The sequence below is a fragment of the Rasamsonia emersonii genome (assembly GCF_000968595.1).
Source record: "Rasamsonia emersonii CBS 393.64 chromosome Unknown ctg1118621760267, whole genome shotgun sequence".
Taxonomy (NCBI): domain Eukaryota; kingdom Fungi; phylum Ascomycota; class Eurotiomycetes; order Eurotiales; family Trichocomaceae; genus Rasamsonia; species Rasamsonia emersonii.
Genome location: NW_013563116.1, coordinates 16,165 through 38,350, shown reverse-complemented (window position 1 = coordinate 38,350; position 22,186 = coordinate 16,165). Strand labels below are relative to the sequence as shown.

At 49.9% G+C, this 22,186-nt stretch overlaps 9 protein-coding genes across 9 annotated transcripts; 4 read left to right on the top strand and 5 right to left on the bottom strand.

Annotated features, from left to right (window-relative positions):
- Positions 1-434: 434 nt before the first annotated feature.
- On the bottom strand, positions 435-3,518 carry T310_5300 (C6 finger domain protein; the record flags this gene model as incomplete). Its single annotated transcript, XM_013471842.1, has 6 exons — positions 435-521; positions 751-1,538; positions 1,592-2,873; positions 2,912-2,938; positions 2,999-3,052; positions 3,150-3,518. 6 exons carry the CDS (start codon positions 3,516-3,518, stop codon positions 435-437), a joined length of 2,607 nt encoding a protein of 868 aa, XP_013327296.1.
- A 962-nt stretch (positions 3,519-4,480) lies between these two features.
- Positions 4,481-6,667, top strand: T310_5299 (uncharacterized protein; the record flags this gene model as incomplete). Its single annotated transcript, XM_013471841.1, has 6 exons — positions 4,481-4,672; positions 4,790-4,841; positions 4,896-5,055; positions 5,104-5,266; positions 5,386-6,411; positions 6,521-6,667. The coding sequence occupies 6 exons, from the start codon at positions 4,481-4,483 to the stop codon at positions 6,665-6,667; spliced, it is 1,740 nt and encodes a 579-aa protein (XP_013327295.1).
- Positions 6,668-7,927: 1,260 nt separating this feature from the next.
- On the bottom strand, positions 7,928-9,043 carry T310_5298 (uncharacterized protein; the record flags this gene model as incomplete). The annotated part of the gene is made up of 2 exons (XM_013471840.1): positions 7,928-8,835; positions 8,866-9,043. 2 exons carry the CDS (start codon positions 9,041-9,043, stop codon positions 7,928-7,930), a joined length of 1,086 nt encoding a protein of 361 aa, XP_013327294.1.
- Positions 9,044-9,462: 419 nt separating this feature from the next.
- On the top strand, positions 9,463-10,044 carry T310_5297 (uncharacterized protein; the record flags this gene model as incomplete). The annotated part of the gene is made up of 4 exons (XM_013471839.1): positions 9,463-9,482; positions 9,574-9,803; positions 9,855-9,911; positions 10,004-10,044. 4 exons carry the CDS (start codon positions 9,463-9,465, stop codon positions 10,042-10,044), a joined length of 348 nt encoding a protein of 115 aa, XP_013327293.1.
- Positions 10,045-11,269: 1,225 nt separating this feature from the next.
- On the bottom strand, positions 11,270-12,755 carry T310_5296 (Cysteine desulfurylase; the record flags this gene model as incomplete). The annotated part of the gene is made up of 3 exons (XM_013471838.1): positions 11,270-11,291; positions 11,420-12,040; positions 12,100-12,755. The coding sequence occupies 3 exons, from the start codon at positions 12,753-12,755 to the stop codon at positions 11,270-11,272; spliced, it is 1,299 nt and encodes a 432-aa protein (XP_013327292.1).
- A 598-nt stretch (positions 12,756-13,353) lies between these two features.
- On the bottom strand, positions 13,354-15,253 carry T310_5295 (uncharacterized protein; the record flags this gene model as incomplete). The annotated part of the gene is made up of 4 exons (XM_013471837.1): positions 13,354-14,160; positions 14,213-14,446; positions 14,500-14,763; positions 14,822-15,253. The coding sequence occupies 4 exons, from the start codon at positions 15,251-15,253 to the stop codon at positions 13,354-13,356; spliced, it is 1,737 nt and encodes a 578-aa protein (XP_013327291.1).
- A 495-nt stretch (positions 15,254-15,748) lies between these two features.
- Positions 15,749-16,747, top strand: T310_5294 (uncharacterized protein; the record flags this gene model as incomplete). The annotated part of the gene is made up of 3 exons (XM_013471836.1): positions 15,749-15,954; positions 16,259-16,342; positions 16,576-16,747. 3 exons carry the CDS (start codon positions 15,749-15,751, stop codon positions 16,745-16,747), a joined length of 462 nt encoding a protein of 153 aa, XP_013327290.1.
- Positions 16,748-17,272: 525 nt separating this feature from the next.
- On the top strand, positions 17,273-19,095 carry T310_5293 (MFS transporter; the record flags this gene model as incomplete). Its single annotated transcript, XM_013471835.1, has 5 exons — positions 17,273-17,416; positions 17,481-17,741; positions 17,802-18,350; positions 18,489-18,732; positions 18,797-19,095. 5 exons carry the CDS (start codon positions 17,273-17,275, stop codon positions 19,093-19,095), a joined length of 1,497 nt encoding a protein of 498 aa, XP_013327289.1.
- Positions 19,096-19,681: 586 nt separating this feature from the next.
- Positions 19,682-20,536, bottom strand: T310_5292 (Uncharacterized protein; the record flags this gene model as incomplete). The annotated part of the gene is made up of 1 exon (XM_013471834.1): positions 19,682-20,536. The coding sequence occupies one exon, from the start codon at positions 20,534-20,536 to the stop codon at positions 19,682-19,684; it is 855 nt and encodes a 284-aa protein (XP_013327288.1).
- Positions 20,537-22,186: the final 1,650 nt, after the last annotated feature.

Here is a 22,186-nt window from a genome sequence, read left to right as displayed (position 1 = left end):
CATCGCGCTTCCCCGCCTTTCAGAATTTTTTTGTCCTCGTGGATCTCGCAGCCCCACGGATCTGGCCCGCTTCGCCGCAGGGCTCGAATTCTCCAGCAGACGCGACATGCAGACTAACACTTGATGAGAAGAAAGGACTGACAGGATGTAGTCAATGTTCTAGCAGATTACAGTCTATGCACAAGGTGCCTGGTGATAATCTCATTTAAATGCGATGGCTGCAAGCAGATTATATGCTGCTTAGAGTTAAAGAGGAAGGTCGCAATGGGATATAGTAGAGGCGCGCTCAAGGATCAAATAATTGTAACATGTTGCGGTCCATGTCCTAAGGTATCTCCGAGTAAAATACATTCATGATACATATACACATGCACGTAAAATCATTCAGATCATGATAAATTTCTCCATCGAAGATATCACCTGAAGATTGGAATCTACCCAAGAAACTCGCCTTGGCCCAAGGCGATCCACGGAAGCTCTTCTTCCCAGCATCGCTGCATCAATTTGCGAGCGTTCTTGATCTAAACAGCATTGTTAGTACCAACCCGCAGAGCAACGAAAACAGATACTTGCCTGCTTGAGGCCCTCCGCCTCAAACTTCATCACTCGTGTTAGCACCTCTAGCCGTCGTTGGGGATCCTGAATCTCGCAACCGGCGGTGAAGAGTGGAAAAAGCACTGACACCTCCGTCGAGCTTCCTGGCCGGATCTGTGTCAGAGCTCTGCACAGCTCGTCAACCGCTTCCCGCACCTCGGGAGCAAAGGCTGGTTTCCCAAGGACGCGACGGTGAACATGGAGCACAGCGGACCAATGGAATGCCATGTCGATGGCTATCATCTCCTGATTCTCCTGTTCCGTGTGGTGTGTCCCACTGGCATGCCCTCGTTGCCGCGACCGGCTCATGTCATCCAGGAGAGCTTCGGCCGCCAGGACAACGTCCTCCGATGGCGTCCAGTCTGGGAGAAAATTGCCCTCCTTGTCAAAGCGCTCGTTGTCGCAGCGACAGGTCAAGCACCCAAGACGTGCCAAATAGACGCCGGTGCGCGGCGTGAAACCGGTGACGCAGTCGACCCGATAATCATCATCCTCACTAGGTACACATCCTGAGGGAGTGGGGGACCAGTAGCTGCCTTCAAACAATGGAGGCCCACCTCGACAAGACAGACTGCCAAAAATGTCAAGATATCCAAACCAACGAGCGAGAAAGAAGGCAACTTTGTTTCCCGGATGGGCCAAATATTGGATCTCGCGCGCGAGGAAAAGATCCCGAGCGAGGTTCAGATGGTCCTGCCAGGTGATCGGCACTTCAAAGGTGCTGGGTGATATGATCTTGAGTGACAAGAGCATGATGGCCGTGGCAAGATGGCTATCCGTAACGTTTTCTTGAGGGTCGTCAAGTGCATGGCGCAAAGTTGGGAAAACGTCTCTGACCCAATGGGCGATTCGATTCGACGGCTCCGGATGGCGGAGGAAGCGTGCCCGATGACTTGCGGAGTAAGCCAACATGAGGTTCAGAAGGTTGGGGTCCGTGATAGCCACTGTATTTTTTAGTCTGAGATCAAGAGGGGAAAAAGCGAGGGGGATCACTTACTTGAAGGCAGGACCGAGATGAAAGGGTTCTCTTCGCAATCATGAGGTACCAGGATTCGGGCAGTATGGTTCAGGAAATGGTGGAAATACATCAGATTGATCGGATTCTCTCGCAGGGTTGAAGGAAGAGGTGTTAAGTATCTCGGAATGTTTATCTCCACGGGACTTGCATAATAACCCCCTGTGGTGAAGACAGTCTTTTTCCTTGGCCTCTGTGATCCCGTTGCCGCATCCTCGCTTGCGGGACTGGACCGTGAATCGCGAGCGATCCCATCCAGCGACGTGATATTTTCGATGGCCCCAGAATCATCGATCTTGTTGAGATCATAGTCAGGATAACCGCAGTCAAGTCCAAAATTGACGGTCTCACTATCCAAGTGCCCCTGTTGTCTGCCATGTGTAGCATAGCCCAGTCTTGCCTCCGCGGGTACCAATTCTGTGGAATGGGACAACAGCGAATTCACCGGGACGCGACGCAGATTCTGTGACACAGAGTTCAGATGATTGTCCTCAGCTGCAGTCGAACCCTCCGCCTGGGACGAGATTGGATTCTCGACAGTAGCGACTCCTGCAGAGAAAGTATAAGATGACCTTCTAAGCCTCTTGGCCGGATGTGTTTGCTCCGGATCCTCGATAGGTGACCTTGCTGATGCCTCTGTCGCTGCTGGAAACGTCTGGCGGAGGAATGAGGTAGGCTGAGAAACGGAATGACTATCGAAGGCCAAAGAGGATAGAGATCCAATTCCAGAACCCAGCAGATTCATATCAGAGGGGGTAGGGTAGGATAAAACCTGGGGTTTCGGTGGTCGAGATATTTCATATTGTGTTGACACATCCTGCAACAGCGCTGGTGGAGACAATGTCTGTTCGGACTGATTCGTTGGGACAGAAACAGAGCTGTAACTTCTCTCATTGTCATTACCAGGACTGACAGGAAAGTTGCCAAAAAGGGATGCTGGCGTGATGGGAGAGTTCTGCGAGCTCTGGACTACTCGTCGGACGCTTTCTGTAATCCATGTGATCGATGTCGGGACCGGGAACGTTGGCAGAGAGTCTCTGTCAGCTGGAGCGGTCGAATCTACGCCTTGACCTGGCGATCGTTGAAAGGATGACGAAAATATCACCATGCCTGAACCAGACGAAGGCGTTGCCGGTTCTGCGGTTGGTTTCCTTTTCGTTCTACCTTCCCAGTTAAGTCGAATGCTGTAATCACAAACTCCGCCCTGGCGCAGGCAATTCGAACAGCTAGGTTTTTCTTCGCCGCTAGGTAGAATGTTCAGTGTCTGATACTTGAGTCGCAGAATGTGATTACCTGTCTCACCATTTTACCTTGCGCGCCTTGCATGGCCTAGGCATGTCAGTGTCTATCTCCAGGATCGTGATCCGGATTTCGAACAGGTCAACCTACCAGCATCCCTTCCGACTCCTCCGTTTCGGCTCTGGAGCACCCGGCTTCTTTGGTCTGGGCATGTCGCGTGGATGACAACAGATGTGGATAGCGGGGTGTGAACGCAATTAGTCGCCGAGGATAGCAGCCATCCAGCTCAACTAGGCTCAACCGGCCTGGTCAGACGCTCCAGACTGGTGATTCTTTCTGCAGAGCCCTTTGAGATGATAGATTTCATTGAGAGTGTTGGATCTTTTTCCCTATTCATCGAGGTAGTCGTGCGCTTCACGGAGGGCAACAGATAGCAAGGTATAGCTAGGTATAGGGCAATGAGAGGTCTGAGTGCAACAGCCAAAACCTCAGACCGAGATAGAGGATCCAATTGAGCAGGTTGATCACCTCTCGAAAGTAAATACGAGCAAATGACAGCTGCCTGAACGCAAGCTGTGTGGGCGGAGATGTGGCTTGCGAGCGGGCGATAAGCTTTCGTACTCCGCATCGACAAACACGGCAAACCAGATAAGGCTCGGGCCGGGTTCATATTGTTCCGGACGCAGCTTCTCTACCTCAAATGTGATCTTCTCACAAAAAGGTAATAATATATGGCTACTTTACGGTTTCAAGCTATGAGATAAGATTTTGGGAAGTTCCATTTTTACAGCCTCAAGTAGTTAGATTAGATAGTTACTTAGGAAAAGAATCAGCACCTCATTATGAAGTACACAATGATATCACGTAGTTCGAATCCAGCCTCAGTTGGGGAGAAAGAAAATGGCTACTAAATTTTACTTTCTTAGAAACAGGTCATTCAAGGCGATAGCAGTTGACTTGTGAGTCTTGTGACCGTTTGATGGATCACTTGCCAAATGCGACGATAGTGGGACGGAATGGCGTCAATATTGACATGACCACGATTCCCAGATACGTGTATTTGAATATAGATAATGTAATCTAGCTATAGCATTATAAAACCAGTATATCCAAAAGAGAGATATAGAATCAAGAACAATAAGACTGAGTACATAGTTTTCTCGCTAAACTGGGAAGTGGATGACATAAACGCGGGGCACGGGTAGCTGCAGCCCGATCCAAGGGTCAGCTGGCCTTGTGTATGGTCCGGGCTCCGAGGAACACATAGAGCGAGGACAGGTCATCTCTCTTTTCGTATTTAAGGCTCTTGTGTCTCAACGACACCGGAACTCCTTCTTCTCATTCCTTGTCGTCTGTAGAGTACTGGACGCTTAAAATGGCATCTTCCCAGGCCACCAAATATCTGATCGAGAAGCACCCTCTTCAGAGGCTTCCCAGTCCTTCTCGAGGGATCTCAGCCTTGGTCCATGTGAGCTTCCCGCACAATTAAGCTCTCCGAACCCATGGCTGACGCCAAAGCCAGTTGACAGGATTGTCCAGCTTCTTCTGGACGTTTAAATAGTAGGTTTCCTCTGCCGGCCAATCACCGATCAGGGACTAACACCCCTGGCAGCTTGATTGATAATCCAAACTATGCGTAAGGATGCTCCGTCTGAAAGTGCCCGAGAAACTGGCGCTGACTGGAGTAGGTCCGATGCATATGGCTGGCATTTTCAGTTTCTGACCATCATTGGTCTGTCCTTGGCAACAGTAACATTTGCCGCTGCGCTTCTCGCCGATCTCACCCTCTCCCGACGGCTGTTTCTGTTTAAGAACCTCCTGTCGGTGTGTAGTGCTCCGTTGGAGGTGCTAATCAGTATCCTTTACTGGGGACTGAAGTTTGTTCGTGGCCTGATTCCATTGTTTCCAAGCTCGTCAAATTTTAACCGTGCATGGATGTAGATCGACGAGTCCTTGGTGGTCCCGGAAGAGGAAACGATTCCGCTCCATGCAGGTAAGAGAGTTGTCCGACCTTGTTGTTTCTTCGGCTCTGGTTGACTGTTCGTAGACATTAACTTCCATGCGATCCCTGCGATCGTCCTGTTGGTGGACTTGCTTTTTCTCTCTCCGCCTTGGACGATCACGGCTCTTCCCGCCCTGGCTCTGTCCACCGTCTTCGCTTTTGGCTATTGGTTCTGGATTGAAAAATGCTACGAGCATAATGGATGGTAAGATTTTGCATCCGTTTCTTAGCGGGGCATTGCTGATAGGCTCAGGTATCCCTATCCGATCTTCGAACTGCTCCCGACTCCCGGGCGCATTGGTCTTTTTGCGCTGAGCGCTGTGATCATGACGCTGAACACGGTTACTCTGAAATGGCTTTATGGCCGTCTAAACGGGTTTGGCCGGGAAGCCGCTCCTCAGGCCCGTCCTGGCGATGTCAAGAAGGACGACCTTCACTAGCCTCGTTAGCAGATCGAGGATGAAAGACAAGATGTTACAATGAACCTGCAGTGCTATCTGCTTCATAGAGGTGGTATTTTCAAAAAACTTCACAGAATTCACGAAAGCTCATGACCGCTATGTTGGATAGAGGGGGTATTATAGTCATGTATAGAGGCGTCAAGCTAGATATCCAAACGTATATTCAGTACAATACAACCAGAAAAATCGAATTTATGAAAATATATACGCTAGTCAGATCTATTCGAAGAATTCACGATTTTTCTTACCATTGCGAGGACCTGGTATCAGCGGTTAGATGTTTACGTAATCAACCAACCGAGCTCCGTCCGGATGGCGATGACATCTCTCCTCCGCAGCAAGCTCCGTCAAAAGCAAATCTTCATTTCCCCGATCGCCAGCCACGTTTTATTGCCCCAGCAGGACAACACTGTGACAAGCCGATCCTGCGCAAAATGCATGCCTCCGTGGTGAACGTTCCTATTCGGACGGCCGTGCTGGGCACGAGATTTTCTTCCGCCGGTCTTGCTCCCTTCACGTATGCGGGAACAGCTTCGACTCCATTCAACCAGCAGCAGCAGACAACCAGGACCGTGGCAACGAAATTTTTCCAGAAGCGATCTGCCAGCTCGATTGCTACCAAGAGCCAGAACCCTGCCGCGTCCTGCTGCACCCGGCTTTCCTGCCAGCGACCAACGCTGCTTCTGAAATCCCCCTCGGCGCAAGCTCCCACCCTGGTCTCTGCGGTCCAGAAGAGCGTCTCCGGAATTCGTGCAAATTCGACTGCTTCCGCTGCGTCGACGAGCCGCGGTGCTAATGCGTCCTCTAACAATAAGGTCCAGCTCGACTGGAACACGTTTTTCAAACTCCGTACGTCGCGGCGACGATACGGGCTTGTCTCGTCCATTATCACATCGATTGCCAGCACCGCAGTCGGCGTACAGATTCTGTCCACGCAAGATCTAGAGAGTCTCGGGGCCCAGGTGATGGGACTGGATCCGTTCGTCGTGCTGGGACTGGCGACGGCTGCTTGTGGTGCTGTCGGATGGCTGGCCGGTCCGTTTCTGGGGAATGCGATCTGGGGGTTGATCTACAGGCGATATCGGAGTGGAGTTGCGGTGGTGAGTAGGCACCTACATTGTTTTATATTTATCGTCTTCTGCTGGAATATATTCACTGACCCCGGATGTTGGACAACAGAAAGAGAAAGAGTTCTACGACCGGATAAAGCGGTTCCGCGTGGACCCGTCTTCCAACTCCATTGCCAACCCGGTGCCGGATTACTACGGTGAGAAGATTGGCAGCGTGCAGGGCTATCGGCAGTGGCTGAAGGACCAGCGGGCATACAACCGGAAGAGGCGAAGCTTCATTTTGTAGGCTGTGAACATACTTTCTTGTATTGATGTTGATGTTGTTGTTGTTGCAAGTCGGCTTTCTGTAGGTGGTTCAGGCGTCTACTGATTTTTTCTCTTTATTCATGTCATTGTTTATTCATTGATGGTTTGTTCCACTTCGTGTTGGATGAACGGCACGAGAGAATCCGTTTGTTTCTATCCTAGTGGACACGTTATGCTGGGCTCGAAGGCTTCTTGCCTCAGCTGGTAAGACTGCGTAAAAAAGATTCTTTTTTTTTTCTAGTCTTCTTTTCCCACTCGAATGTATTCTATATTGTCAAATACGGAATACCTGGAGACTTTATAGTAAGCACTCTTCTCGATAAAGCGTTCCATAGCTTACATCATTATCGGGTCTATTGTTTCAATCTCTAGGAAGAAGGCTTTCCTCCGCGTGCTCAGCACAGCAAAGCATTCCTGTCGCGCCAAATCTCTCTCTCTCTCAACATGAGCACGCCGCAGCCGTAAATCCATCATACTGAAGATAAGTCTGCTTCTCTTTCATCCGAGTCGGCAGATGGACGAAAGTTACGAGACAAGATGGTGCACGTGAATGACCGTGGGAGAAACCGGGAAACGAGAAGCTCGACAACTACCTTTGCACCGGAAGATCTGTTAAGACAGACGGAGCCGTTCCCATCCTCTCTGTGACAATGGCAATGGAGGATATCTTATTTCTTTCTGTAAGGTCAAGGGGGGTCTGGAGACCTTCCCTCCTCACTAAGTGCGTGAGACGACGGCTTCCAATATTCTCTCCCCATTTCTGTGGGCAGAGCCTCGACGGACAAGGGTGTACCTGTTCCCAGAGATTGTATTAATATTGACACGGTGCAAGCGAATACTCTTGGGGGACCTTGACCACTGGTATTCAAGTAAGCATTTATTGCCTATAATACAACGGTGGATTCCTTGTACCTCGAATTGTCGAAACTGTCTCATCTGTGTCTGTGCTACTCGATTTAATGTCATATATGGTCTGTAACCCCCCTCTCTGCGAATTTGTCCAAATCATTCTCATTCTCATTCTGTTTCTCATCAAGTGATTAACTCCGTTGACTCCTTCACCATCAAAATTTCTTCAGTCTAGCCCTCTTCACCTGTTCGTTTCCTCCTCGTCAAGACAATTTCCCTTTACTTCACGACATACTCATTCATCAATCTGATTCACCATCACTAACCTCTTCAACATGTTCACTCACCTGCCGAAATTGGATTTGCAACCGCGCAGTCATCTTGAGCTCCGTCACACTCTGGTCCCGCCAGGTCGAACCCAGCTCCTGTCCGGTCGTCTTTCGAGATAGAGGGCACGATCGCGTGCGCGTGCACCGTTTACACTGTTGAAGAAGAGTCGATGCTTCGCTAGGTCTGTCTGGTGATACCAGACTTCGTCGGCGCAGCTGCCAGCGCGACCAAGCGGTCTGCGGGCCCGAATCGTGATGCACAGATGGTGAGGATCGTTGTAATCATTGTGCTGATTCGTGCAGACGAAGGCGTCTGTCATGGTCGTGTGGCACCACTTGCAGGTGATCCATTTCGGGTCCTCCGGATTCACGATTCCCTCGCTCCAGTGGGCACCCCGGTCGATATCGACAAGATCGCGCAGGTGGCAATCAATGGCGCGGTGCGGACACAGTAACAGTCCCATGAATGCCAGGTCCTGTGGGAAGTAGAGCCCCATGAGATGGTAATCCACTTCCAGGACCAAGTTGTCCCCGTTCTCCAACACCGGGTTGATGGTCAGCTGGACTTGTGGGAACCGATGATAATGGTTCTGGGACATGGTTGTACATTGATGCCAGCAGGAGGAGCTCTGACCGTTCTGCAATTGTGCAGGTGGATTCGAGTTCTGCTTGAGCTGATCGATGAGTCGCAGTTTGTCCCGAAAAGTGATCTGCTTGCATGGGCAGACGAAGACTGTTCCCGCCATGGGGCCGAACTTGCAGTTCCGTTCTTCGGCCTTGATCGCTAGATCAGTCTCGGAGAAGTCATGGACAGGATGAAGTTTGAGACAGCGTGGACAGCAGCGCCAGCGGGAGTCCTCCAGCCGCCGCATCAACAGCCAGCGTTCCAGGTCGAAGATCCCATTAAGGGTCGGCGCGGCCATTTCTCCCGTCTGGAGTCGAAACCGGGGTGAGCGTTGCAGGGACTTATCTGGATCCAGGATCCTCAGTAGAGACTTACATGTCAACGCCAAGCAGAGCTTGGACATAGGATTGAGGTACTCCGCAATCTCCAGGACGATCTCGGTAGGGAGGTCAGAAAAGCCACACGCGACGTTGTCATTCAAGGGGTGGGGGTCATATACCTCGATTCTGCGTTCCTTCTTCTTCTCGAAGCAGGATGACAGAAGGTTTCCCATCTTGCTATGTTGATCTTGTCGATTCTGTACGAATGGCCTTGCAAGACGTGTTAGCAAGTCTCCAAGTTGGATTCGACTGGAACTGGCCACTGGCCTTGAGGATTGTCCTGTCTGCCTGGTGATCAGATCGGAAAGACGATCGTGAGAGCAGACTGCTGACTGATCCTCTGAAGAGGAAAGGAAAGAAGCATTTACTTTCGTGCGAAGTCAGAGATTATATAGACGTCGACGACAGATAGACTTTGTCTTCTTCGTCCTAGATACAGAGGGTATATGCCTCCTCAATCGTCGAACGAGATGGCGACAACCGCTCATAAAGTCATTATGAACGAGTATCTCCGCATCAGAAGCTGACAATACGATTGTTCTGTAGGATTGTCGCCAAGTCCATTGTTCAGACAAAGCGATCTTGTTTGGTCATGTCCTTTGACGGGAAATTGTACGTTTCCAGGATGGAACAAAGGATAGAATCGGTAAAGACTTGAAGGATTTCATCCTTTGAAATAAATGGCTTGCCATTACCTGCATAGTCTTTCAGGACTGGTCAGAGGACTGAGTTCTGAATGGGGTCTATTAGAGCAGTCCCTAAAGAAAGTAAATAATAGAAGAAAATCACCTATAAAAATTGTCAAGTCCACTGTCGTGCGCTTTTGCAAAAATTATGGTAAACGTACTACATGCCTATTGGCAAGGGATACTGCGGGATTTATGGGAAAAAATAATATCATCCAGGAATATGGCTATGAAGCCAGAGAAATATGTGTGCAAACTCCGCCTAAGAAGTAGACTACATATATGTATCTTAAACTAGGGGGCATAGGGGTGAAAATGTCCTTCGAATATAGGCTAAGCGAGACATGTAAGGCTTGTAAGAGAGGAAAATAATAGAAGAAAGTACAATATGGTTCAGGAACAGCAAGAATATAAAAATAACAGACTATATACCACGAAATCGTACAGCTACGATGCAACTCAATTTGACACTATTGAGAGATATATAAGGAAATTACAGATCGGACTCCTCTTACAAATAGATAATACAGTCACTTGAGGATGATGCGCATTTCCCTGCGTCTTTCCTGACATAACGAAACAATCCTTTCTTCCTTGCATCGCGGCACCCGCCCATCTTTATTATTGTCTTTGAGCCGGATCCGTGCCTGACTTGGGACGTTGCTCGCCGCCGCAGGAATCATGATGGAATGCAGGAAACTGGCCAGGATATCCTGCCGTTTCTTGTACAGCCAGCCATTTGAGGATGCTCAGCCCAATAGCCTCCTGATACATACTGCGAAAGGCCTCGTTTTCAAGAAAATTCACGGTTTCTATTGGGACAGGAAGAACCACTTTTTTTTTTTTGACAGCAGTTCTTGCATAGCACTAGTGCATATGTAGTGTAGTATAATCTTTTGGGAAACTGACCTCAATCATACATATTCAATCAGAATTTCCTTTTTTTTTTCTTGTCTTGCGACTAGATACATAATAGCAACACACATAACATTTCCAATTCCTCCGTTCCACACGAAAATGAGAACAAGCACGAGTACGAGCACAAGAATGGCTGTACTACGTAGGTGAAGTAGATGTAGATGTATCTAAGATGTTTGACGGACAGTTCTATGCTCCCCCTCCCCGTTGCCGGGGGCGGGGGGGGGGGGGGGGGGGGGGTTGGGAATTCAGCATTTAGCTGAATTATGTACTGTACAAATTCGTAGAATACTTCTGGAATACGAACTGCACGGCTTCTTCATCACTTGAAGCAGTGGGATTCTTGTCGTTATCAATGCTAGGACTAAGTAGGAACAGTATAAAGTAAACCCTATCTACAATTCATATAAGAATGTGCGTGACCATAATAAATAGACTGATTCTCAGGATCTTCCCTTTTTTTCCCTTTGGGTTTGGGGATATTTCTGTTTTCGATCGGAGTTGGTTACTATTAGCTCACATGAACATTCACCATGTCTGGGAAAACTCCACTTAAATCATGTCTAATGGAGATATGCCAATCTAATCCAACGAGATGGTAAATCAGAAATGATGAAAACATTCTTTCTTTTTTTGTTTAAATATTCTGGTGTATGTATGTAGATAGATCCACTGATTTTATAATAAGCATTATCCTTCCTTTTTTTTTAATTTTTACCTTCTTCCAACCCCTTGCGATGGCCTCTACAGCATCTTTCTCGAATTTCCGTGTCTGGATTACGACACACCACCAAATCATTTATCTTCTAGCTCAGTTCTAACCAATGATCAATAGTCTAGATAGATAGATATGTGCAAGCAAATCACTGACTGGTACAGCCCTAGCATCGTTCATCATTCCCCGAGTGACATATCTAATCTGCGCTCGCGGATAGAATCACTTACAGATGAGAAGTTCGCCCGACCCGACTGCAAATATCGCGCAACTGTCTCCCCACCTCCTCAAAGTCATCCACCGTCAGATAGATCTGACCCGACAGGCGGACCCAGAAACGTCCGTTGTGGAAGAAGGCAGGCACGAAGGTCTTGTACTCGCTCAGCATCATCTTTTCGACAAACGCGTTTACCGCGCCTATCCGCGCCTGCGCTGCTGCCGCCGTCACGTCACCTGCAGGAGGATCAATTGGCAGACGTACATTCACGACAGGACACGGCTGGTCGTGTCGCATCACTTCCGTGCCCAGGATCTCTGCCACGCGTCGAGAACCATCCCGCGCGACCTGCGTGCAATAGCTCATGATCGCCTCCTCGCCTCCGCAGACCTCCTGCCGGAACTTCAACGCTGCCGGCACGCACAGATACGGCGCGTAGTCCATCGAGCCGATAAACTCGAACATGCGGACAAATCCCGACTTGGTACTGGGAGGCAGTGGGTTGCTGATCTTCTTTTTGCCAGGTCGCTCGCGGGGCTGATAGCCGTGCGAAGTCGGCATGCTGGACCGGATCAGGTCCTGATTCCGCTTCGGTACGTGCAGGACGGCGCAGCCGCGGGGGACATACAGCCATCTATGAGTGAAAATATATAAGCATGTTAAATCTATTTCCCTGAGGGTGGATCGGCTCACTTGTGGCAATTGGATACGAAAAAATCGGCGTCCAGCTTCCCCAGGTCGAGCGGGATGCAGCCGACGCCGTGCGCGCCATCGATCAGACTGAGCACGCCCGCTGCGCGACAGACGGCAACAAGTCTCTCAAAGGGGATTCTCACCCCGGGAAGACTAGACACAGTATCGAACATGGCCACCTTGACAGGAGCATTCTCTTTAAGCACCTTCTCAACCCGCGCCACCAGCTCGTCGTCGCTGATGGGGTACGCGACCTCAACCCGAACCGCCTCCGCCGGGGTGGTCTCGGTGAGGTAGTCGACAGTCTTCTCGCAGGCGCCGTAGGCCGTCGAGAGATAGAGGATCTTGTCACCCGGCGCATAGGTCAGGTTGCGCAGGACCGTGTTCACGCCCGTGGTGGCATTCTGCACCAGGACCAGCTCATCCACGTCCACGACGTGCAGGAGTTTGGCCAGCTGCTCTCTCGACCGGTCAATGAGCTCGGAAACCTCATACCGCAGGAAGCGGTCCGGGTTGGCCTCGCCTTGGAGCTGGTACGAACGCAGCGCGTCCAGCACGGGCTTGGGATAGGTGCCGAAGGAGCCGTGGTTGATGTTGATATTGCCCTCCTCGAACAGGAAGTGCTCCCGCATTGGGCGGCCGAAGGGGGTGGACATGGTTGCTGCTGTAATATATATTCTCTAGATAAACGTTGAAGGGCCGTATATTATTGTACTGTACTGTATCTAGACATTGTAATTGTTGTCGAAAAATTATTCGTGACTCATAAGAAGTATAGGTCACATGATCCGTGTCAGCACCAATAGCAGGGCTCTTTTGCACTGACCCATCGAGTGTGGCTGTTGTATCGGCAACAGGGCGTTCTATACGTCCGATTCAGGGATAGTAGAGGAGGAAGACAAGAAGAATAGAGAGCTGTGGTAGGGGATGGGACGTAGGCTAAGTAGCATCCAACTGAAATTAGACAAGGTCAACCCTAGGAGAAAATAATAGAATGGCCTAATATCTCGCATTGAGTGAGACTACCCATGAAGTCTCTAAACTGAAAGTACAAACAAATTGGAATGAAACAATAGCAGATTGAAAAAAAGAATCATTTTCTCATCATCCGGTCATCATCTGATGAAAATCTCCATCTAAGGACGTCTCCCGAAGTTTAATTAAATGCCATAGGTTGTCCACTCACGTCGTTCCACACATGCAACTGCTGAAAGCGTGAATCTGTGAATACCATAATTTCTGCCAACTGACGGCTTACTTTGGCGCGCGCGTGCACGGATCTGGGACGAAGCCGATACGACATTCGAGAAAGCTCGGATGAGCCGTAAGCAGATCATACGCTTTGGCGGCAATCTTGATCGAGTGGAAACGGATGCAAATCTCGTTCTCATTCCAGCCGTCCTCGATGCACTCGATGTAGTTGCCGCAGATCGATCGCTGGATGACAAATTGGAGCACGTCCATGAGCTCCTCGCGGAAGTTGTACAGGGCGACGCAGCGGGTATATCCCTCGTGCCAGATGAGAGTCTCGAGCTCCGTAGACATGGGGTAGGTCGGGGTGTTGACGACGGTCACCTTGAGTCTGGTGCCGTTGATGAAGATGCCCTCCGTTGCCGCATAGCGAGCAAAGTTCTCGGCCTGACGTTGCTGCAGAAAAATCACAATTGCGGTGTGGTAGCCTGTGATTTCCTTCGTGTTCAGCAGCTGCGCGGAGAAGACGTCTCCGCAGCACACCTGGCTCAGGACTTGATCCATCCGCACGTCAAGAGGAAGCTCCTCGATCTTGACCGTGCGGTAGACGTTCGACTCATCGGGCTCCGGCTTGTAGCGAAGGCCATACTGGAACACCCACTGATCTGCCAGCCGACCGTGGTTTGGAAGCTCATTGCTCGGATTGGTAAGCGCCTTCAACTCCTCAATTTCGTTGTCGAAGAGGCGGTCCATTGCCCAATGGATCTTACCGTCCCAAACGGGTAGCTTCTTGGTGGCAGAAGGGGAATCGATGATGAGCAGGTCTTGGGTAGATGAAGTGTCTTCACGGCTCACGGTCGGTTTTGCAAGCTAAACACGCGTTAGATAAAAAAAGGCCTGGGAAGGATTGTGGAGTCCGTACAGAACGGGTTGGGGTGAGGACAGGGGCGTCAAGCCCATGATACTTTTCATCATCAAGAAGACTGCCAGAAGAAGTCGTGCGAACGGCAGCAGACTGCTGTCCAGTGCCGCGAGGGGTTAAAGCGTTATCGGCAGACTGTCCGAAAAGAATGGAGTCGACAGACTGAATAGACGAAGAGCGAAGCGCAGAAGCTTGTGTGGCAGCCTGACTCTGAGCTTTGCACGGAGTCTGGTCCTGTACGTTGTCAATTAGACAGCAAATCGAGTGTCCTTCTCAAGCTGTCTCACCTTGCGAGTCTCTGCGACGGAAAGTTCCTGAGGACGGAAGGAGAGACCCGCATGATTGCTACCGACGCCAGCGACATAGGCGAATTTATCGTCACGCTGCTTCTCCAGTGACGTGATTCTGTGATCGTGCAGTCGTTGGTTTGCCTGCAGGGAGAGAATAACCTTTTCCAGGGATTCGATCCGCTGCTTCAGCAACTGCACCTCCTGGGCGGTGGTGCCAGTATCGTCGTTGACTTTCACAGATTCCATTGTCTTCGGGGGACTCTGCAGAAATGAGCATGATGCGGAGAATGAAGCCGGAAAAGACAATCGAGATACATACTCTTGATGCCTTGTAAGGGGAAGTCGGGGGTGAGACGTTCGAACCTTCGCTCGAATGGCTGGGAAGGCTTTGGATTCGAGACGTATCTGGCGGAGGTAGAGCACTTTCGTCTCCTTCCTGAACAGTTCTGTGAAGCAGTCTGAAAGGATGAGATGAATACCATCCGGAAAAGATCGATGGCACAGGGGAAGCTTGTTGTGGTGGCTGGGTGTCAGGGCGCGTCTTGCTGGAGTGCTGGTTGGTGGTGGCCCAATTAGGCAAGGCGCCTGGGGGAGCACATGGTGGCGACAGAGCCAAAAGAGCATGATGCTCTGCACAGCAGTAAGGGGGGTGAGAACAAATGGAGGTATGAAGTTTTTGATTCAGGAGGAGTATCAGAGTAAGGACAAAGAGAGTTGCTGTCAAGCAAGAGAAGACATCCAGCAGGGCCATTGTCTGAGAAATGAGATTGTTCATGACAGCACTAAGCAGAACGACACAATTCTGAATAAATGATATAAAACTGAGCCAGTAATATTCAGGAGCTCGATAAGGTCTTGCTCTGTGACTGAGAGTATGTGTAGCAAGTATGATATCAAAGTGATCAAATAGCCAGCAGCAGATTTTTTTTTCTTAAGCCTGACTGCCCTATAAAACGAGAGGATGAGTTAAAGAAAGCAAAGAGGACTGATTTCTAATGTAACAGCAGAGTGACAGATTCATCCAGAGTTGATTGCTTGTTCTGAGATGCAGGTTGCAGATTAGTTGCTGGCAATGGGTGGAAGGTGCTGACGGATCCAGTTACTGAAAGAGGTAGAGGTGGGAAGAAAAGGATGGGGAAAAGAAGAGAGAGATACAGATAGAGGAAGAAAATATGGAGATGGTTCAATTCTCTTTGCAACCATAAGACTGTTGAACTGAGATGGTCTGTATGCTGGCCAACCACTGATGTCTAAGGATGACTCTGATGAGATCCATGGATATGAAACACACCCATGGAACACGCCAATGAATGCTAGCAGAGCAGCAGCTGATGAAAAGAAGGAGACTTGCACAGAAACAGGACAGAATGGTTTCTATTTCTATAGGAAAAGTAACTTACAGAGTGTAAAAGCGAGTCCCATGACACTGATAGTCAGGCGGGCCACAGGACAGTAAGGAACAAAAATCTTGGAAATAGGAGAGAGGAACATAGATCATTAAAAATAGCAGGTAATCAATCAATATCATTCATACACATTCTCCATCCATGCATCAATCAAAGACATCTGTGTTAGCCGAGAAACGATCTCTGCAATGAAGGGGAACTTGTTGGCATCTCCATTCTGGTGTAAGACAGGCATCAAAGGGGCATTACATTGAGAGGAGGGAACATCAGTCAGAATTTATCTGTCAGAATTGCGAATATCCATTATTACCCGCAGAATCTGCTATGAAAGCATTGCTGTCACTGAGCAGGGAAGAAAGGACGTCAGTAGTTGGCTCTCTAAGCGGTGTTTGCCAAGACGCTAACAACCTAACATTAGGCACTAACCTATACAGGTTAGTGCCTGATGCAAGCACCATGTCTTCTGCCTCAGGCATCCTTGCAGACTTGCTATTCCTCTCCATTTTTCCTTCTTGCAAGTTTGGAGTGAAATTTTGGCTGTGTGAGACTTCTGCAATCTGATTGTGTCTGCAGCAGTCAATTATCCATCACCCACTGGTGGCTACAGCTACGACGTTGTTCTGACTCTTCTGAATTCACTAACCCCGAACTAACTCTGTATCTGCAGGCGCGACTCCACAGTCTCCATAGCCTCCCCCTCCCCCTCACCAGCGAGCGATCAGACATTATCCATCCAATCCCAGACAAAAAGAATCCCTGGCCTCGTGGCTAGCACGTTCCCTGCCAAGAAGGAGCTATGCAGCTGCCTTTTTGAGCATCGCACTCAGCCACGCGGTTGAAGAACATGTGCTTTTCAATTGACAGGTCTTGGCCAGACCGCACCATGTGCAGGACAGCAGCAAACAACCCTCCAAATCCGCGAACCGGTCGCAGGTTGGTTCCCTTAGCCCGAAGAGCACCCAGCTCCATAAAAAACTGGAGCTGGAGAAGAGCGATGTGGGGATACTAAGGAAAAGCGACGGCGTGCAAATGCCGATTCGCTGCCGAAGCAAGACAACTGGAAGCTGCCGATCCATGGAGGCTTTGATCCCCCACGGGGAGCGGGGATTGGCCAATGCGGAATTCGGAGATGCAGCGGAGAAGATTCCCCATTAGTAATCGGTTTCCGCCCGTGGGAGTGGTAGCTCTGCGCGTGGGCGGCATTGGGGTAGAGCACTGGCAGTGATTCATTGTGCATGCAGCTGCCACTGCATTTAAGAAGCTCTCCTGCGCCTTCTCGGCTCTTTTTTTTGCCCACACTCAGGCACTGCCAGGGACTGTGTTTGCTCCATTGCCTGCCCTGCGCGACCAAGACATCCACCACCATGGAGAAGTCCACTAGTATCCTGTCCGACAATGATCGCAAGGTGTCTGAGGCGGAGGTTGCCGCTCCCAAGCCGATCGTGCTCAACCCGGAGCTGGCAGAGGACCCAGACGAGGGCCTCAGTGAGGAGGAACGAGCCAAGATTGTAAGTCGTTTCGCAAGACGTCCTTCGGATCCGCTGTCGCGAGCTCATTGCTCAATAATTGCAGGATCGACAGCTGCTTTGGAAGCTGGATCTCAGGCTGATCCCGTGGCTGTCGCTGCTCTACCTGGCTGCCTTCCTGGACCGCACCAATATAGGCAATGCCAAAATCGAAGGCCTGCAGCAGGCCCTCAAGATGACCAACTCGCAATACAATGATACTCTGACCATTTTCTTCATATCGTATTCCGTCTTCGAACCGCTGACAAACGTCCTGCTGAAGCGGACGCGCCCGAGTATCTTCATTCCCTCGATCATCATCCTCTGGGTACGACACAGCCTTTCTTTTTCCAATTCTGGGACATATAGCTAAGACAGGATTATGCAGGGCATCTGCATGACCACCATGGGTCTTGTGCATAATTTCTCCGGCCTCATGGCCGCACGCTGGTTCCTGGGCTTGGCCGAAGCTGGCCTGTTCCCCGGGATTAGCTACTTTCTGTCCTGCTGGTATAGGCGGTCGGAGTTTGGGATCCGGATGGCCATCTTCTTTTCCGCCGCGGCGCTGGCCGGATCATTCGGTGGTCTGCTCGCAGCAGCCATTTCCGACATGAACGGCATCGGCGGCAAGGCGGGATGGGCCTGGATTTTCATCCTCGAGGGTCTTGCGACGATAGTGCTGGGTGTGATCTCGTTCTGGACGGTGTACGACTTCCCTGACAATGCCACGTTCCTCTCCGAAGCGGACCGGAAGCGCGTCATCCGGCGGTTGGCGCTGGACAAGCAAGCCAGCGCGGAGCACGAGGAGTGGAAGATGTCCTACTTTTGGGCCAGTGTCAAGGACTGGAAGACCTGGCTGGGAGCGATTATCTACATGGGGGCTGACATGCCTCTGTACGCGTTCTCGCTCTTCATCCCGACTATCATCAATGAACTGGTAAGTTCTGTGATCTATATCTACTTACTTGATATGGCTAACATTATTTAGGGTGAGTATTCTCCTGTCGTTCTCTTGATATAATCCAAACCTGAACCGCGTCTGACTGCCACAGGATATACTTCCACCAAGGCACAGCTCCTCAGCGTGCCACCCTACGCTGCTGCCGCCTTGATGACCGTCACGATCGGGTACATTGCCGATCGGACGCGCATGCGTGGCCTGTGCAACATCATCATGTCGACCATCGGCGTCGTGGGCTTTGCGATGCTGATCGGTGCAAAGACGGCCGGCACGCGGTACGCAGGGACCTTCCTGGGGGCGATAGGCATCTATCCTTGCATCGCGAACACGATTTCCTGGATGGGTAACAACGTGGAGGGTGGGTCGATTGATTTCAGTTTTGCATATCGATGGATAATATACTGACTGATCTGGCAAAACAGGAGTCTACAAGCGTGGCGTCTCCCTCGGTATCATGATCGGCTGGGGCAACCTGAACGGCATCGTCTCGTCGAACATCTACCGCGGCCAGGACGCGCCCAACTTTTTCCCCGGCCATGGCACCGTCCTTGCGTATCTGGCCCTGTTCCTGCTCGGAGGGTCCATCCTGCAGCACATCCTGCTGCGGATCGAGAACCGCAAGCGGCGGCTCGGCCAGCGGGACTCGTGGATCGAAGGGCTGGACGCAAGGCAGATTGAGGAGCTGGGCGACAAGAGACCGGATTTCTTCTACACCTTGTAGTAGTAGACAGGAAATCTGTCTGCGTAATAGCTAAGACGCGATGCTTGCACGATTCACGAGGGTATATGGGTATGTGTATGACTAGCTAGGTAAAAGTATGATATCTTTGAACGACTGGGGGTATATGATCTCTATAAACGATGAGGCCATGACTCGTAATCCGATCCCATTCATTGTAAGCAATGTCAGCCAACGAGGCGGGTAGACAGGCGGGCAATGCACCGACATTCATCTAGTTCGTCGGGCATTTGCCAGACTAAGAAACTGGCATTATTCATAAGTGGTTCCTGGCGTCCAACGTCATGTTGCTGCTAGGAGAACGACTCCTCTCGGCTCGAGCCTCTGCAAGCCAGTCGAGCGAGGTCTTCACACTGTGAAGAGCAAACTCTGAAGAGCATTGTAGCACTCACCCGACACCAGCCGGTGCATGTGTCCACTGTGTCTCGATCTGATGGGCAGAGTAGGTAGAGCAGACGGTCATTCGTTTTCGAAATGTCCCCACTCGGAGAGTCATAGATCTTAGAAATCTCCTAAGGTTAAGTGTTCTGGCGTTGAACAGTAGCCTCCTTCCTGGATTTATGCATATTCAACCCTCCCTCTCCCTCTGATACCAATTCACAATCTCCTGATTCTTCTTCGGCCCCTTCACGACATGCCGACTCGCCCAGCTGAGCACCTCGCCTGTCTCCGGGTGGATGCTAAACGCGTACGCCGTGCGATACATGTCCTTCACGCAGAGGTGGTTGCCGCGGGCAGTGAGGATGGTCGTCGTGGACGCCGTCGTTGACGAGGGCGCTGCAGGAGGGGTAGGCGCTGCGACGAAGACGTCCTCACTTTCTGGGTTTAGATTATCTGCTGCACCAGATTCGCCATCGAACTCGAACTCGTGGAACAAGTAATCTGCCTCGTCGTGCTGCTGCTGCTGCTGCTGCGAACCATCTTTCCCCGACGACGACGACGCCGCGACCTTGACGAACCAAACACTGATCCCCGCGCGACCATCATTCCCACTGTCCAGATTCGTATGATCACCAGCAGACGTCGCATCGGCATCACCATCATCAACATCATCGCTACAGTTCAACCGCCAGATATACTTCTTGCTCCACCTCAGCCCCGCCATCCCCCGCACCACCGTGCCCGGCACCTCGCCCTCTTCCCTGTAGAGAAGATCCTTGAAACTGCCTCCAACACCACCAGTGGTACTTGTAGTAGGCGAGCCAGGCAAAGGCTGAAACGTCGCAATCCCCCTCAACTCGCCATTCAGGTCAGCTGGGTTGTCGCTCCGCAAGTGTCGCGTCAGCGTCCACCGGCGGGAATCTTCGCCGGCTAGCGAGGTGAACAGAGCGCGCAGGAGTCGCGAGGAAGGAGGTGTTTTTGCCCCGGCGGGCTTGAGGATGTGATTCATGGTATTTTTTGAGCCAGAGGATGGGTCTGTCATGGCGGTGGTGGCGGCAGCACAGCAGCGGTGTTGAATTAATCGACTGACAAGGTTCGTTGCGGTCCGTCGGAATTGAGTTTGTTGATGGGGCGAGCTAAAAATAGACATGTGCCTCATCAACCATCCATTTAACTAGCCTTTAATATTAATTATCATTTGTTGCACATCATTGAAATATTTTAGATAATTTCCTTTACATAAATTAGAGAATGTAGAATATACTTTTTAGGATAATTTGTGAAATCTCAACTGATGTATGTAGAAAAGAAAATAAAATACGATACAACTGACAGTCACGAGACTCCATTTAATTCTCGATCCTATGGTTACTGGTGCTAGCATGATAGTTTTCACAATTGTTAATCTTCCATGTACTATTTATTTTCTATAATATGTGAACGTTGGCACAGTTTCCTGACGTGTGATTTATTGCCTTTTTTTGTTCTTTTTTCGTTTGTTTAAAATTCAGGATTCTTTATCGTATCGATCAGAAGACCAAGCGAGCTTGAAATTTAAAAGAGATAGATGCCTTGATCAGAGACAGTAGCTGTATTGGAGGAGAGGCTGGTTTAATTGGAAATGGCAATCATAGGAATAATTGGTTTGAAAGTGAAGGAAATGGTCTTATCATCTCAGTGTCCTGGATGACAACCTCGGCGGTTCCGCGGTTGAGTGTTTCAAAAGGTCTCTGGCAACAAGTTCTAGTTAGTGGCGAAGATACACATCGATTGATAGACTGCAGAAAGGTGGTTCCTGTCGATAACTGCTGTACAAGATCATAGTTCCCATACTTCTGATGGCATTGTACAGTAGTTCTTGACTGACATTTGAGCGTTATACTTGGAGAAGAGTCGATGCTAAGGCAATTGGTGATAGGTATGTATTGGAGGTCGTCTAAGCTGACTGCTGGTAAAATACCAAAATATTTTAATATCTCTCTTAATACTAGGTAGGCAAATAGCTTCGACGTTCTTTTCGACCGGTCTATTTAATTGCTAACTTGTAGAGCTATCCTAGGAGAACAACATTGCTCTGGGGACCCTCAATTATCGCAAGCATGTCTCATTAGAAATTTTTCCTTGTCCATCTGTGGTCTACTTTTATATTTCCAAAGATTTATTCGCCTGATCTGGAGGAAGAAAACATGGCTTCCTCTCTCGGGGAGGGATTGACGTTGGTAAGAGAATATTAATAATAACATTAATGTGAACGTCAAGGTTTAATGTATCTTTGCCAGCTACTGGACCCCAATCACAGATGATGAGACTGACAGCATTGAGATGGGGCTGCAGATATACTGCTTCAGGGACTTTGCTATAAAGAACTTTAATTATCATGAGTCTGAACATTGGGACGACGACAAGATCAGGACTAGCTCACCCACTAAATGCCCAGATATAATGCAATGGAGGGTAATTAGAGGACATGAGAAGAATTTCGTTTATCAGTGTCCTGATTCAGGGCTCAGGGCTAGGGCTAGGTCCTATTTATGAGGGCTGGTGCTGGTCTACCTTGGAATGACTGGAAGCTTCTCCCGTATCAGAAATTCAAAGTTCTTTCGTTGACCTTAGATGCCCTTCCTGCCTTCATTCTGAACCATCAGATTGCGGCATCTGCATCACAAGACACCACCCTTAGTACCTGGAGAAA